Below are 17,319 nucleotides of genomic sequence, written 5' to 3'. Positions count from 1 at the left end.
TGTTACAGAACATATATTTTAACAAAAGGATTCATAGTATCTGTGTATGTGAGTATTTTTACATGATAAAGTATATATAAAGCCCTCTTATGGGGGGGTCGGGGGCGGGGGTGGGGGGGAGTGAGTACGTATGTAAAAAGTATCATACACATTGTTAAAAGTAAAAGAGGGGCCCCTGGGTGGCACAGTCGGTTAAGCATCCAACTCTTGACCTCAGCTCAGGTCTTGATCTCAGGGCTGTGAGTTCAAGCCCCGCACTGGGCTCCACGCTGGGCATGAAGCCTACTTAAAAAAAAAGGGGGGGGGGGAAATACAAAGGAAAGGAGCAAACTGGGGGAAATCAGTGTAATTGGCAGATTAAAGGTTTTACCCTTCATACAGAAAAAAGTACCTAGTATCAAAAAGAACAATACTAAAACTAACAGAAGATTTGGCAATGCCCAGGAAGAGGGGCATGGACTGGGAGGGAGCCCTCGGTGCTCAGAATGGTAGTGCTACAAGGTGTGTACAAAGGTAAAAAGTCACTGAGCCACACTCATAGGTTTAGTGCCCTTTATGTGGAGAATGTAATATCTCAATAAGTTGCTACAAAGCATATAAACTGAAATATAAGCTGAAGAGTTCTTCATCATCAGCTAAATGTGCTCTCTTTGCCCCTCAAACAATGAATGTAAGAGGACTGAAACATAACAGCTGTGTCACTTTGATATACTCCGTGAAACTGCTCTCCAGAGGTGACTTACACTTCCTGTACCGTAAACAATGATGAAATCATCAAGCAGCAGTACTGCTTGTCACTGATCATATTAAACTGCTCTGTAGACCATCCTTCCCCACCCTGCGTGTAGTTTTGGGCAGGGACCAATGTCTTCGGGGACCTTTAGTTATAAGAACAACTCTTCAATCAAAAATGTCCAGTCCAATATATTAAAGTTGTGGTTCGGTCCAGAATAAGACATTTCCTTCCTGTCCTTATCTAGCCTGTCCTGAGCCTGGAAGCCTATTTAGGAGGCCTCCTGTACTTTCCCACTACCAGCTCTCCACTTCTTGCTTTCACTTCTGACCTCCAGGGAAACGCACGCAGACTGACGTGCTGGGGCAGGGGGAGCCTGGCCCAGGCTCCCTCTGGATACGGCAGATGGACAGTGGCTAACTCTTCCTCTCATGGGGCACTTGGTGGGACTTTTGGAGACCTCTCCACTGGAGATTTAAGGCGAGCTCCCCTGACTCAGGTAATGTCTGGATCCTCCAACACTCACATTTACTCCGTGTCCAGCACACTCCAGGTCTCAATTCTTGTTAGTGAATGAATAAAGGAGGTGAGGAATCAGAAAGACAGTAGCTACATTCCCTCCATAAACTCCTTTGGGAAGGAAATTTTTAGGTAAGTAAGCCATTTTATCTGATCTCACACTTTTAAAATATTCCCTTTAAGTTAAGAAAATTAGTGACTGTTTCATTCTTGGCCACTTGTCACTCAGACGGTACCCAGAGTCTGATGGAGCGGGTTGTAACCTATGGATGTTGTTGCAGGTTCCTTTATTAATGCCATTCCATGGTCTGCAAAATTCCTCAAACAACTAGACAGTATCTTTCCAGAATCAGTGGATCACTAAGACAGTTTAGGAAAACCAAAGTTGCTATACATTATACATACAAGGTCAGGCCTTTGACAGGAACTGGAGGGCCAGCCTAGAAGTCCCTCCCTCTCCTGTGCACAGAAGACAAAGCATCACACAAGCATGTGGTTAAAAGCACTACAGCCCTGGAACCTGCAGATACCTTGGAATTATGCAAATGACACGTCAAGGCCTCTAGCAGGAGATGTTTGAGAAGCATGTGGACGCTTAATGAAAACACCTCTTTCTCTCAGATATTCTCTCTTTTTTTAAAAGTTTATTTATTTATTTTGAGAGAGAGACAGGGAGAAGGGAAGAAGCAGAAAGAGAGGGAAAGAGAGAATCCCAAGCAGGGTCTGCACCGTCAGCATGGAGCCTGATGTGGGGCTCAAACTCAAATTGTGAGATCATGACCTAAGCAGAAACCAAGAGCCAGATGCTCAACTGACTGAGCCACCCAGGTGCCTCCTTTCTCTCAGTTTTTCTCTCTGATTTCCCATCCCTTAGTCTCTGTCTTGACTGACTTAGAAAATTTTGAACACTCAAGAATACCTTCCTGGACAGAATGAACAACAGCAACATTAAAATGCAAACTCGGTTTGACAACTATTCCTAGGCATCTCCCACGTGCCCAGAGCTGCAGAGCCCTGAGGAGGGAGATGCCAGGATGAACGAGACAGCCCTATCTGCAGGGAACTACAAGCTCCTTGGAGGGGGATGAAATGTGCATCTCCTGTCCTTAATTGGAAGGGATTTGGTCACACCCACCTACAGTGTACTTTATGTCTTTCATGCTTCTTCATTCAACGTCACCTTTAATCCTCACCAGATCCTTGGGGGAGGTAAGAGATGAATGGCTGTCCTCATTTTCAGAAGATGATATTGGGGTGCCTCAGTCGGTTAAGCAACTGACTCTTGGTTTCGGCTCAGGTCATGACTCATGGTTTCCTGAGTTCAAGCCCTGCACTGGGCTCTGCGCTGGTGGCATAGAGCGTGGTTGGGATTCTCTCTCTCTCCCTCTCTCTGCCCCTCATCCACTCACACTGTCTCTGTCTCTCTCAAATAAACAATGTAAAACTTAAAGAAGACTTTAAAAAAAACTTAAAAAAACTTAAAAAAAAAGAAGAAGAAGAAGAAGAAGATACTAACACCCAGTGAGGCTGAGTGACTAATTCTGCCTCCACAGAAGATTCGGTGGCAGAGCTGGAAGAAGAATACACGTACCCCTGACCCTGTGCTGCTACTTCTGTTAACCCATAGATAAGGCATGTGGGAGAAATCCAGAGTGGCCTTCTGGCTTCACTTTCAACATGAAAGGCAGCAGGAGAGTGAAAAAGCACAACAAAATGAGGAGAAAGTAGCACAGAATGTGTAACAGAGGAAAATTTTTAGAATCAGGAAAAAAAAAAAAAAAAAAAGAAGCAACCTAGCCTTACTAAACACTTACGAAAGGGAAGGCTAAAAGATTCCAGAATGGCATTCTAGCACACATTGCAGGGAAGGAGTTGAAGGCAATTTTATTTCTCTGGAGAACCAACACTCATAATTCTGTGACTCTTTATTTCTCCTGAATTAAGTGCAGGGTAGTATCTGCTAATATTAGCCACTTTTGGTGAGAAATGAGAAACAAATACATGACATCTAATATTCTGTAGCAGACTCAATTCTCTAGATTATCCTCCATACCTCCTCTGAATTCAACTGAATTCAATCTGAATTCAGATCATGCTACCAAAGGTGAGAGGAGGTGGTGGGCACACAGTGTGGCCTCCAGGACCACCTGTCTTTCTCAAACTACCCTCTGTGAAGCCTGAATGAGCACCAGTCAGCCAAAATCAGTAAAGGGAGTAAGAGAAGCCTGGACACTGAAGCCAAAAAAATAAAAAATAAAATAAAGCTCTAAAGCAATTAGATAAGCAGAGATGTTCCAGAAATGTCCTCAACGTCATGTGCTTACAGAGAGAGTGATGGAAAACTCACTTGAATCAGGAAGGTACAGGATGTACACATGCTAAAGTTATAGCAGGATAATTGGAAACCAACCACAGATCCTTAAAACCCACTCACACATTCAGGGAAGGTAAGAAAAGAGAAATGAGTGGATGGGAAGAACTTCCTCTGGCACATCAGGGTCCACATGTTATACAATAATCATGTCAGGACAAAAGACTGAATACTTGAGCAATCTGTACCATCCACATATGCCCCCAGTGTAGAGGGTCTACAAAGCTGGGATTCCCAGTGTGGCCCACCCTAAATGGAACTGATCACAAATGCTTTCCCACATACAAGCACATCTTAAGTAATAAATAGGCTGTGAAGTATCTGAACTCTCCAAACAACAGCTAACAGGGTGCTTTTTGGATTAGATAAAGGCCCCAGGACACAATCTGAATAAAGAGACCCTTGCTTTCACATCAATCCATTTTCCATTCCAGTGACTTGGTGCTGTTCAATCTAATATTGCCTGTGGGTACATATGTATTTATGCAAATACAATGCAGCTCTCAAGCCAGATGATCACACCTTACTCCAAATCTCTTTATTACAAGCAAGGGATTCAATACACCCATCTCCCCCATCTGAGTTCTCTTCACCCAAAGTAAAGTAAGCCCAGCATACTGTAAACTGCTTTGTGGCTCTTTTCTAGCTACTATAAGAGTCCTCTGTGGATTGTGAGGGATTTCCATTTCAGGTCAGGAGAAAAAGAGGGCACTGGGGATTGACAGAAAGGAGGTGAGACTGAGAGGCAAGCAAGATTAGAGGTTTTGGAGAGATTTGCAGACAGGAGGGAGCTGAACCCAGGTAAACCTGGGCTTTCTCTCACAGCAGGGAAGACAACCCAGCAGCATCTGCTAAGCCTTGTGTACCAAAGCTACTCTGCATCTCTGAAGCCACCACGGCCCAGGGAATCAGAAGTCAGGACCCCAAGTCCAAAACCAGAGAGGAGTGAATGGAATGGATGTCAGACACAGGAGAAACCTCATTATCCTGTATCTGCAATGAGGCAAATGGGACGTACAAATAGCTCACTCAGATTATGAGGAAGAGACTAAACATTTCAATGGGCTAAGGGCAGTTCTCAGAATTTGAGCGATATGGGATCCATTTCTATTTATTTAAGATGTGTTGAGTAAAATTTTTACATGCTATATTGAATGTGCTACCTTCATTTTTATTTCAATTAACATTTAAGAATTGTCATGGGCTAACTGATGGTGAGGCCCAAATCCCACTTTTCCCAATTAGAGAATTCTCTCACCACAGGGATTCCAGGAGTCTGGCTCTCTCGTGACCCTATCTCACGGTCTGTCATTACCAAGGGCTATGTGGCAGACCCAGGACAGCCTCAGGGAATATATGAAGTGGGGGCTCCTCTCTTCTCTTTTTCTTTATTCATTAGCATTTTATTCACATTTTATATGTTTAACATGCTCCGATCTGAGCCACACAGGGCCCCCTTTTGTCTTTTCAAAATTCTCCTTGCAGGGCACTAGCCAAGCACGTGTCCAGCAAGGCCTCCCATTATTTGGCAGTGGGGAAGAAAAGCACAACACGTGTTTCATGCCAATGAAGCAAAGGAGGCCCTTGCTTTATTTTTTTTTTTTTATTTTTTTAAATTTTTTTTTTTCAACGTTTTTATTTTATTTTTGGGACAGAGAGAGACAGAGCATGAACAGGGGAGGGGCAGAGAGAGAGGGAGACACAGAATCGGAAACTGGCTCCAGGCTCCGAGCCATCAGCCCAGAGCCCGACGCGGGGCTCGAACTCACGGACCGCGAGATCGTGACCTGGCTGAAGTCGGACGCTTAACCGACTGCGCCACCCAGGCGCCCCAACCCTTGCTTTATTTTGTGAAATTGCGAAATGGGTATCAATTCTACAAACGTGTAATAAAAACATACAAATAACAAGTAGGTGTCCTGTCAGCATGATGCAATTTAAAAACAGAATATTAGGACCCAAAAAATCAAAGTCGTGGGGCAAAATATCTCCTAAATCGGGCCAAGAAAATACTCCCCGACCAGATACCAGAGTATGTGGCACCAGAGTGATGCTTAACCTCCAGGGGTACCGGGTGCAGGCGGCACAGCTCAGCCTACGGTGAGGGCCCCATGAACGGCACTCCCTGGGTGGCACAGGACAGTGGCTCGAGTGCCCACAGGTGGGTGCTGTGGCCTGAAAAGATGAGGAAAGCGTAGAGCCCTGCTTCGCCTCCTGTGTCACGCCAGATCTGAGACAGTGTGCGTTTGGCAAATGTGCATGTGTTCGCTTTGATCTGTGTGTATATCCTCCTATTTCTTTCCTTTGGCTCTAATTCCAACGTTTCAGACCCTAACTCCAAAGACTCAGAAAGCAGTTTACATATGTAACAATTTAAAAAGTTGGTTTAGAAAAATCCTTGAAAGTAATGAATGATGCCATTAAATTACCTGCGCGTGCTTTGAGACCCAGTGACGGAGGACATTCAGTACTCGATTGGTGGCTGTTCTCCGAATAATAAACTCTTTGTCGCATGTTCTCTCAGTGTTGTTGAATCCTTAGGAGGAGAATAAACACACACATGTGGTTAAAGCCAATCCCCAGGAATCTGGGGAAGGTCACTTATTTGGGGACATTGGTTAGTGGAAACTCACAAATGGCACATCTTCGCAGACAGGTACAAGCAGCTTCAGACTGTTATGGATTCCACTTACTTACCTATTATAACTGCAGTTATGAGGCTACCACATCTTTACAGGTGCAATTAAATGAATAATGTGCACACACTTATTAAAGGCCACTGATTAAAACTAATGCTGATCTAATGACATTTCCACTTATGCCTGCCTTGTTCTAGAACATAAAGCCAAGGAAATTTTAACAAAGCATTTAGGAAAACATTAACTTATACTTTTGCCCAGAAGTCATTATATAACCAATAACGTTTTCAGTATTTGTAGATGAATTAGCCCACACCTTAGCTCATAGATGATACAAATAGCTTATTATGCACCCATGCATTGAGAAGCACGACAGCATAGAGGTTAAGAACATGAACTTCACAGCCAGATTGGGAGTTCAAATCCCTGTTGTGTTACCCTGGTAAGTTACAGCACCTCTCTGGTGACCTATTTCCTCAGGTCCTGCATGGGCTAATAAGTGTACCCACACCACAGAGTTGTTCTGGAGATTAAGTTAGTTAATACATGTTAAACATTTAGAATGGCACCTGAAACAATAGTGGAAGGTCAATAAATATCAGCTGTTACTACAATCCAATGTTGGTTGAATGTCTTTGGTTCCCCTTTGTGCCAGCCTATATCCCTGTCTTGGCCACCTTCTATCAAGAAATCATTTAAATTTTTTCCTACTGACTCTACGTTTTAAAAGATTTTGCCTTCCAATCATAATTAACTGACCTGTTTCCTTTAAAGATAGATGAAAGCCTTATAAAACTTCACTGGCAAACTTCTTGAAAGTTGTCTAACTTACTCATTCCATTTCCTCCTCTTCTACATTCTCTACATCCCCCGCCAAGCCTCTCACCCCATATGACCACCAAAACAGCTCCTGTTAAGGTCACCAGTAACCTACATGTCTCTATATCCAAGGGATATCCATCATCTCTCCGTTGGAAGGCTCACCTGATTAACACCAATAAGCAAATCACTCATGTATTTATATCCCCAGATCTCTTCTCTCATCTCTGGATCAATTTATCCAACTGCTTCTTGATATTTTTCCCTTAGATGTTTCAAAAACCTCAGACCCAATAGGTATAAAAGAAAAAGCCATGGCCTTTCCAACAAACCTGGTCCTTATCTAGTGTTCCCTATTCCATTAAAGGAACATCAACAGCCATCCAGATGTAGACACCAGAAACTTTGTAATCGTTCCTGGCCCATCTCTTTGCTTCTTCCTGGTAATTTTACCTGCTAAGTAAATCTCAAATCTTTCCACATCTTCTTTCCTACAAAGTCAAAATTGAAGTTCAGCACCAAGCAACTCTCAACCTGGTCTACTGACAATGGTCTACTGACAATGGTCTACTGACAACTGATCTCCTTTGTCATTCTTGCTTCCTCAAATCTGTTCTCTTGTCTAAAGTCAGAAAGATCTTTTCAAAGGCCAAATTAGATGGGTCACCCCCCTGTTTAAAGCATTTCCATGGCTCCTATGATAAGTAGAAGAAGTTAACATAGCCCACCAGGTTTTCCATGATTTGACTCCTAGCTCCCTCTCAGCCTTTTCTGGAACCATATTTTCTCACTTGTCCCCTTCTTTCTCACCACCCTTCTTTTAGTCCTTCATCTTCATGTGCTTTGCACATACTGCTCTGGATCTGTCACAATTATTGCTCTCCTTTGTACTCAGTGAAAGCTACTCTTGTTTATTTCACTTCCCCAATTAAGCCTGTCCTGGCCTGAGCTGAACAAATCAACATTACACATCCCAGGGCACCAAGCACGTTGACTTTCTGGCACTTGTTACAGTTGCAATATTACATTTATTTATGAGTTTATCTGATCAATACTGGTGTCTTCCATGAAGTCAGGGATCGGGTGTATTTTTGCTGAGCATGACGAGCACATATCTGGCACATAGCCATGCTGTACACAATGTGTATTTGCTGAATAAATGAATGAAAGCCTGGATAGTGAGGACTTACTCAGTATTTATTGAATATGATTTGCATATAAAGAATAGTGAGTGAAAAACTAAATGAATAGTCCTCAGAGCTTACAAATGAGTTAGACTAAAAAAATCTATGAACTTCTCAAGGGCAGAGGCCCCTTTTCGATACTGCTCTTTGGATGTAGACAGGCATTTTCAACCCTACAGCAGACACTGTCAGAGGATGATGATGATGATGTGCTCTTGGCAGAAAAGATACATTTAAAAAAATTCTTTGCTAATAAAAGCTTATAAATTCTGGGTAAAATATAACAAATATCTTTTAAAATGCATAGCTGAGTTATTAATAAGGAATTTTCTAGAGTCAAACACATAGAGATCTAAAAAACCAAGATCAAAAACCAAGCCTCTGAACTGATGCTAGCTTCCCTAAGACGAAAGCAGTTTACCAATCTTGGTAACACAGGATTTGGACTGTAAATCCCATGTGGTTCAGGAGAAGCCTCAGGGCCTTCATGAAGTATGGGTGAGAGAATGGGAACTGAGACCCCACATGAAGCTGGAACTCCCCAAAGACCAGCCCCTCTGTGAACGAGTGGACTATGGGGAAAAGTGCTCCAAGTGCACAAGGAGACAGTTAAGAAACTTACCTGCCTCAGCCTGGATCTCAGTGGGGGTGTGGAAAAAAAAGCCTCCCTGAGAACTGATAGCCACAGGCCCACTTCACGCAGATATGAAGCTCAGATTCAGCCACCATTGGGTGGTCTGTCCCTCTAAATGAGAAATTAAAAAGTGGCCCAGGCTAGTGCTAATCCTGGGACCCTTGACAAAAGTATACACACAACTTTTCTGGAGGGACAGAAACTCAAGCTCAGCCTGTAATGGATCACCACTAACCAAATCCCTGAAGAAAAACTCACAGTCCAAAATTACAAAACACTCAAACCATCTACCATGAACAAGGATCAGTAGACACATGAATGAGGAACTCCCACCCTACCCGTCCACCACTACCAAGAATTCCAGGTACCAGAACTATTACACAGATCCAGTTTAAACATCCTAAAATTAAAGTGTTTACAAAGACTAAAGATACACAAGTAGGAACTGAGGGGCACCTGGGTGGCTCAGTCATTTGAGCGACTGACTTCAGCTCAGGTCATGATCTCATAGTTCATGAGTTTGAGCCCCGCGTCGGGCTCTGTGTGGACAGCTCAGAGCCTGGAGCCTGCTTCAGATTCTGTGTCTCCCTTTCTCTCTGCCCCTCCCCCGCTCATTCTCTCTCTTTCCCTCTCTCTCTCTCTCAAAAATAAATAAATATTAAAAAAAAACAAAAGTAGGAACCTAAAACATGATAAAAGAATAAAAAATTTTAAAGTCAGAAAAAAATTTTTAAGTCAGATTTTACAAGAACCACATAAAACTTCAAGTTAATAGAATTATTCTTTTAATTATTGTTGAAAAATAGATGAGTTGAAATTGAAAACTCAAAGGTAGAAAAACACTGATTAGACAGACCCCACTAAATAAGCAAAGAATAAACTGGAAAAAGATTTAAAAACAGGTCTCAGAAAATTATTCAAATGCAGTACAAAGAGTTAAAGAGAGAAAACAGAAAAGAGTTGTTAAAAGACATGGAGGAAAGAATTAGAAGTTCCAGCAAAAAATCAGAAGGATAATACAGGAAAAGAATTTTTCAGACTTGTTGGAAGACATGAATCCTCAGGTTCAGGAATTGCAATGAATCCCAAAGCAGGATAAATACGATGAAAACCACACCAGAAATAATGAAAAATGATGGAACTCTAAGACAAAGATAACTTTGAAGCAACTGCTGAGGATATATCTGTTATTTGTAAAGAAAAGTCAGATGAAAAGGATAGGAAATGGTATGGGGAATGAGGAAAGTTGATGAGAAGGCTCTAAGTAACTAAAACAGAGAATTCAACTGGAGTGAGAGCTGGGAAATCATAAGGCACTATCATGCTGGAGGATGAAAGTCAAAAGTTCTTTGAACACTGAAAAAGGGTGATGAGGCAGAGTCCCTCACCTGCATATATAGGTATAAGGATGGTCAATCAGTGAGATGAGAAAAGAATGGGTGAAAGATAAGAGCAAGGGCGGGGACACAAAGATAAAAATCAAGGTGAAATGTTAAGAAAGACAAGCCATTTTAACAGAGTTGCTACTACCTTAATGTATTTTGGAAAAAACGTCTATCCCTACTGGTCTCTTTGCGTCTGTGTCAGGTGTGGGTGGATAGGGTAGTCTATGTTGAAGATAGACAAGAAAGGCAAGGAACATTCTTCTGCTCTCCAAGTTATTTGGTGTCATACGTTAAAAGGCCACTTAAGGGATTTTCTTTATCAAATTTCCAATATTTCCATAAATTCAAATCTCAACCTCTATCATCAGTTAGGTTAGGATTTGATTATACTGCTTGGATGTTCTTCCTAACTCCTTCTAATAACCATGTTATTTATCTTTTCTATGGAGATCACAGCTAGGTACGTTCTCATTGTCTCCGCTGCTCAGAGCTCATTACCTGCTGCCACTTGCAGTACTCAACAGTCTCTTGGAAAGCAACCAGGTACTCCCGTATGCAATCTTCAACAACGCGTATTCAGTCGGTGCAGTTGGAACAATCCACAGCTAGTAGTAAAGATGACTAGGATGGAAGGACCAGCTGCAGGCAGGACCACCCTTCCAGGTGCTGCAGGAATTCTGAGAACCAGTGAGGGAGGGAAGGCTCCAAAGACACACATTCTACTACAGCCTTCACAGGGCAGGCCATCCCTAATATGGTCCAGGATGGACAAGAAGTAAAGTCCGGGGCAAATTACTCAACCTGTTTGTGTCTCAGTTTCCTAACTTCTAAAATGAGCAGAAGAGGGGCGCCTGGGTGGCGCAGTCGGTTAAGCGTCCGACTTCAGCCAGGTCACGATCTCGCGGTCCGTGAGTTCGAGCCCCACGTCAGGCTCTGGGCTGATGGCTCAGAGCCTGGAGCCTGTTTCAGATTCTGTGTCTCCCTCTCTCTCTGCCCCTCCCCTGTTCATGCTCTGTCTCTCTCAGTCCCAAAAATAAATAAAACGTTGAAAAAAAAAATAAAAAAAAATAAATAAAAATAAATAAAATAAAATGAGCAGAAGAAACCACATAGAGTCATTTTAAAAATTAAATAATTTGGGGCACCTGGGTGGCTCAAATGGCTAAGCATCCGACTCTTGGTTTTGGCTCAAGTCATGACCTCACAGCTGTGGGATGGAACCCCGTGTCAGGCTCTGCACTGACAGTGCAGAGCTTGCTTAGGAGTCTCAGTCTCTCTCTCCTTCTGCCCCTCCCCTGCTCTCTCTCAAAATAAATAAAAATAAACTTAAAAAATTAAATAATTGTGACACCAGCATGGCTCAGATTTTTTGAGCGACGGACTCTTGGTTTCAGCTCAGGTCATGACCTCAGGGTTGTGGGATCAAGCCCTGCATCAGGCTCTGCATTGAGTGTAGAACCTGCTTAAGATTCTCTCTCAATTCTCTCTCTCTCTTTCTCTCTCTCTCTCTCTCTCTCGCTCTCTCTCTCCCTCCCCCTCTCTTCCCCAATCATGTACTCTCTCTCTAATTTAAAAAAATTAAATACTTCTTGTAAAACAGGGCACTCAGTGAAATTATATTTATTATAATTATGTTCTCACCTATAGCTGGCTTCATCCATCCATCCCCTTGATCCAGTGTCCCTCACAAAACACTTATTCTTTTAATCTTTTTTTAAAAATTTATATTCAAGTTACTTAACACACAGTGTAGCCTTGGCTTCAGGAGTAAACCCAGTGATTTATCTCTTACATGACACCCATTGCTCATCCTGAAAAGTGCCCTCCTTAATGCCCATCACCCATTTTACCCACCCTCCTCACCCCTCTACCTGCAGCAACCCTCAGTTTGTTCTCTGATTTTTAAGAATCTCTTATGGTTTGCCTCTCTTTCTGTTTTTATCTTATTTTTCCTTCCCTTCCCATATGTTCATCTGTTTAGTTTCTGAAATTGCACATGAGTGAAATCATACGGTATCTGTCTTTCTATGACTTATTTTGCTTAGCATAATACCCTCCACTTCCATCCACATTGTTGCAAATGGGAAAATTTCATTCATTTTCATACTGAGTAGTATTCCATTGTATATATATGTACCACATCTTCTTACTCCATTCATCAGTTGATGGACATTTGGGCTCTTTCTTTTTTTTAATTTATTTTTTGCATTTATTGTATTTATTTAATATTATTCTGTATTTTTGTATTTATTTTGAGAGATACAGAAACAGCATGAGCAGGGGAGGGGCAGAGAGAGAGAATCCCAATCAGGCCTTCACACTGTCAGCACAGAGCCCAGGGCAGGGCTCAAACTCATGAAAACACAAGATCGTGACCTGAGCCAAAACCAAGAGTCAGAAGCTTAACCTACTGAGCCACCCAGGCACCCTTGGGCTCTTTCTATAATTTGGCTACTGTTGATAGCACTGGTATAAACACTGGGGTACATGTGCCCCTTCGAATCAGCATTTTGTATCCTCTGGTTAAGTTGCTAACAGTGCAATTGCATTCCCACCAGCAGTGCAAAAGGGCTCCCCTTTCTCCACATCCTCGCCAACACCTGTTGTATCCTGAGTTGTTAATTTTAGCCATTCTAATGGGTGTGAGGCGGTATCTCATTGTGGTTCCTCACAAAATACTTATAACAGAAAGCTAGTTGTAAGTGTATGTGAAAGCGGTAAGGATTTGATGAACATCAACTTCCTGAAGAACTTTTTTCACTGCTTGAGGTCATTGACTTTTTAGAGAAATACTCTCTTACTTCTATTTAAGCCAGCAACAACTTAGAAATTCCCTAAACCAGATACATGAACCATCTTTCTGAGGGGCATACCTGTAGCAAATCCTGATAGATCAAGTTTTATAAAAGGACTGCTGTTTATTCATTAACTGAAATTAATGCCTTAACTGGGCTCTAATGTGTTCTCATGTCATCAGATATGCCTGTGTCCCCATCTTCACAGACTTTGAAGCTATGTGATCGGAACAACAATCTTCCAAAACTCTTCAGATTTTCTCCTTATCACAAGCCACCATATAAATCGGGAGCTGCTTGGGCAATATTTATTTCTGAATTTAAGTATGAACTACATACACAATTAAGTGGTGGTAACATCCATGTGGAAGCCATTCTGTCCTAGAATCAAAGATCTAGCCCCAAGGAGTTCTTGTGCATTTTTTGCAATAGGAAATAGCATATCTTTGCAGGGCTTTACACATCTTTCAATTGTCAAGAGTGATAGCACAATGAAACCACACATACCAGGAGAGTTTCTTTTACCAATACACATATCTAGAATAGTATCACCTCAAGATTGCTGTCTTTCCAATTTTTGCATATTCTTTTTCAGTTGTAAGCACTGGTCAGAATGGCTAATTTGGGCAACAAAAGTCATCTGGAAAAGTGATAAGAGCCAAATCACTATGCAGAATCACTATACAGAATGAGATTCAACTTTATGGTCCTTCCCCCAGACGCCTCATGAGTCATGCCATCCTGTATAGCAACTGGTAGATGTGACACCTCTCTTATTAAACTATATACTCCTTGGTGAAGGGATTTCATCTCAAGCATTTTTGTAGGCCCTTCAGCTTTGCACACCGGCACTCAGAAGTTATTTTTCTTAATAAAAATTGCATCACTCCCTATGGAAACTGAAAGTGTCTGCAAGTGCTATATATCTGAACTAAGGGCATGCTTTCACCATATTACCGTGATGATCACGTATTCGAAATCCATCACAAGCAGAACATACAATAAAGTAGTGGGGAGGGAGGCAAGGACATTGAAAATAGGGGAAAAAAGGACAGTTTCATTTTATTCTTCAAATGATATGATACTCAGCCAACTTCACTGCCTACTTTGTAAGAGGCAAGTAAAATAATGGTGAGATTACACATAGGTTGATGACGAGCTAGGCCAGTTAGAGCTACCCTGAGGCTACTGAGGACACACTATAAAAGAAAAAGAATTCTTGAGCATGGTGAAGTATTTTAACATCAAAAGTAGATCACCAAGAACTGGACCACAGAGCTCTTATTAATTCCAACGAAGCATCTTTAAGCCATCCTTCTGAATTAGTGAAGCAAGCCAGAGTAGAATCAGAAAGAGCCAAAAGGCACAGAAATAATATTGCTATCAGTGGTCTATGGTGGAGGGCTGCCTGGGAGAAAAAGTAAACACTATTGGTTACTTCATCATATATCTAGGAACTGTTTCTTGTTGGGTTTTTATCTCCAGGACCTGACATTGTAGGTCTTAAAATATTTAGACTTGTTGAATAAACCCACTCTAATCACTTTAATGGTTACATTAGTGAGGGAATTAAGAAAAGTGTATCAGTGATGCATCTTTTTTCACTTTAAACAAATGGAACTCAATCTCCCCAATAACATCAATGTTATCGATGTGCTTTGCCTTACCCAGCAAATATCATTCTTTTCAATATTTTTTAAGTTTATTTATTTATCTTGAGAGAGAGAGAGAGAGACAAAGCGAGCGCACAAGCGGGAGTGGGTCAGAGAGAAGGAGAGACAGAATCCCAAGCAGGCTCCGCACCATCAGTGCAGATCCCAATGCGGGGCTTGAACTCAGGAACTGTGAAATCATGACCTGAACCGAGATCAAGAGTAGGACGCTTAACCATCTGTGCCACCCAGGTGCCCCTCCAGCAAATATTCTAAAAATCATGTCATATAATTGGTTTGTACATTTCTGTGCTCTTGGATTATAACCGTATTGCTGCTTTGTGCCAGGTACTGTACTAGGAGCTTTACAAGTGGCCTATAATTTAACCTCCACAACCAAAGACAATAATAATAATTACCATTTAATGCGTGCCCCCAAGTACTAGGTAAAGTACCATGAATAATGTGGCTTCTTCAATAACAACAGCAACCAAATGGGGTAAATGTTATCCTCATTCGGGGATAAAGAAACAGAACATACAAGAGGTTGGGAAACTTGGCAAAGGTCATAGTTATTAAGCAGCAGAATCAGAATTTGAGCCCAGGTTTGTCCGTTTCCAAACCCAGAGTGCTTTTAATTGCAACTCATTAGATCCAAAGTTTAGACTTTAAGTTTTTCTTGCAAGGTGGTAAACCAACACTTAAAACTCTAACAGAAGACGCTAGCAAAGTAAGCACATTCCTGTTCTTTCTTTTAAATTTTGAGGAGTGCTGACAGAATGGCCCCATCATAGAAATATATGTTTCATATTGTAATGGATAGTAAACAAAAACCTTTATCTAATTAGAACTAAAATGTTCTCAAAATGTGTTCTTTCCCCAAATTCATTGTTTCTTTCCTACGTGACCATTATATAGACTACTACTTTTTAAACTTCTGGTCATGACTTATTAATGGGGAGTGAAATCAGTTTGGTGGGCTGTTACTAGCATTAAAAAAAGTGAAACAGATGAAAACTAACTGAAGAGATTGTGCACAGGGAGAATGAGTATTCTTGAGGGAAACTTTTGTATCAGTTGTGTGCGTGTGTGTGTGTGTGTGTGTGTGTCCCGAGTCAAAACGCAAAATGTATTTCTTAGAATAGGTTGCAATAAAAAAGTCTGAAAGTGACTGATCTAGACAATCTGATTATTAGACTATGTTTAAACTATCTGCAGGAATTGTCTAGAAATCCTGGATGACTGTGTTCTTTATCTGAACCATGTCTGAAGGAACAAGCAGAGGGTATTTCTTCTCCTCCTGTCCCCCTTTTGCTTCTGTCATGAAATACTCTCCCCACTCCATGCCCAGTTCTCCAGTTTGTCTACCACTATCTCATTCTCAGTTCTCGGTCTGTTCTCCAGCTGACTCCATTCAGTTCTCACTCCCTCATGGACATAACTCTATTTCATGGTTTTTCTGTGTACCAGGTCCAACATGTCCCCCAAATCCTTCATTTCAAGCTCCTTATGAAATATTCCCACAGTAATCACACATTCTACCCCCATAAGAAATACATCCAAGAATTAAATGTATGTTTCTTGCTCTCAAGCTCCTCCCCATGTTAACTTTCCTGTTGAGTTAATGAGATCACCACGGGTTCAGCTTCTCAGGTGGGAAACCTCACTCTTCTCTGTCTCTCTTTTGCTTTTCCCATTCTGTCAACAAATACTGTTACCTTTTTGACAGCATCTGTCAAATTTATCCCTGTAACTCCACTCTTCTGCCACAATCCTAAATCTAGATTCTTTACACATGTGTAATAGTTACTATCTCCTAGACATTCCTCCTTCTTTCATTCTGTCTTTCTATTCTTCCTCCATCTCTAAATCAATTAATCAATAGCTACAGAGCATCTACTGTGTTCCAGATATCGGGCAGGTGCTCAGTGAACAAGAGATGTGGTCCCTGATCTCAAGGAGTTTGTTCTGTAAATGGGGAAGACAGACTCAAAACAAGTAAAACACCAAAATATCTAAATGAAACCCTGCAAATAAGCAAGTTGCCTTTCTCTTCAAAAATCAGCTTAAATATCACTTTCACTTGTTACTGTTCCAGCACAAGTACTTCTTTTTTTTCAACGTTTTTATTTATTTTTGGGACAGAGAGAGAGACAGAGCATGAACGGGGGAGGGGCAGAGAGAGAGGGAGACACAGAATCGGAAACAGGCTCCAGGCTCTGAGCCATCAGCCCAGAGCCCGACGCGGGGCTCGAACTCACGGACCGCGAGATCGTGACCTGGCTGAAGTCGGACGCTTAACCGACTGCGCCACCCAGGCGCCCCCAGCACAAGTACTTCTAATGTCTCCCCATGGCATACTGAACCAAATGTAAAATATTTTCCTAGACATGAAGAGGATTAGTTACTTGCTCAAAATCACTTAGCTAGTACACTGAAAAAAAGAGGTAAATGCAGACAAGTAGGGGATTTGCACATACACTACGTTGAACATCATGCTAACAGTGTTCACTGAGTCTATGAACTGACAGTTTCATTCTTGAGAGATTATCTAGAAAAATAGCTATGATTACAGAAATTAAACTTTA

At 41.7% G+C, this 17,319-nt stretch overlaps 1 protein-coding gene across 2 annotated transcripts in view; it reads right to left on the bottom strand.

Annotated features, from left to right (window-relative positions):
* RASGRF2 (Ras protein specific guanine nucleotide releasing factor 2) overlaps positions 1 to 17,319 on the bottom strand; it is a 241,504-nt gene that overhangs the window by 37,999 nt on the left and 186,186 nt on the right. For both annotated transcript variants that reach the window (XM_047873891.1, XM_047873892.1), the window contains exon 18: positions 6,053 to 6,159. In XM_047873891.1, coding sequence (XP_047729847.1) covers positions 6,053 to 6,159 — 107 coding nt within the window. The remainder of the gene's footprint in view (positions 1 to 6,052; positions 6,160 to 17,319) is intronic.

Source organism: Prionailurus viverrinus, chromosome A1, assembly GCF_022837055.1.
Source record: "Prionailurus viverrinus isolate Anna chromosome A1, UM_Priviv_1.0, whole genome shotgun sequence".
NCBI classification, from domain to species: Eukaryota; Metazoa; Chordata; class Mammalia; order Carnivora; family Felidae; genus Prionailurus; species Prionailurus viverrinus.
The sequence above is the reverse complement of the archived record's forward strand: the minus strand, read 5'-3'. Positions and strand labels throughout refer to the sequence as shown.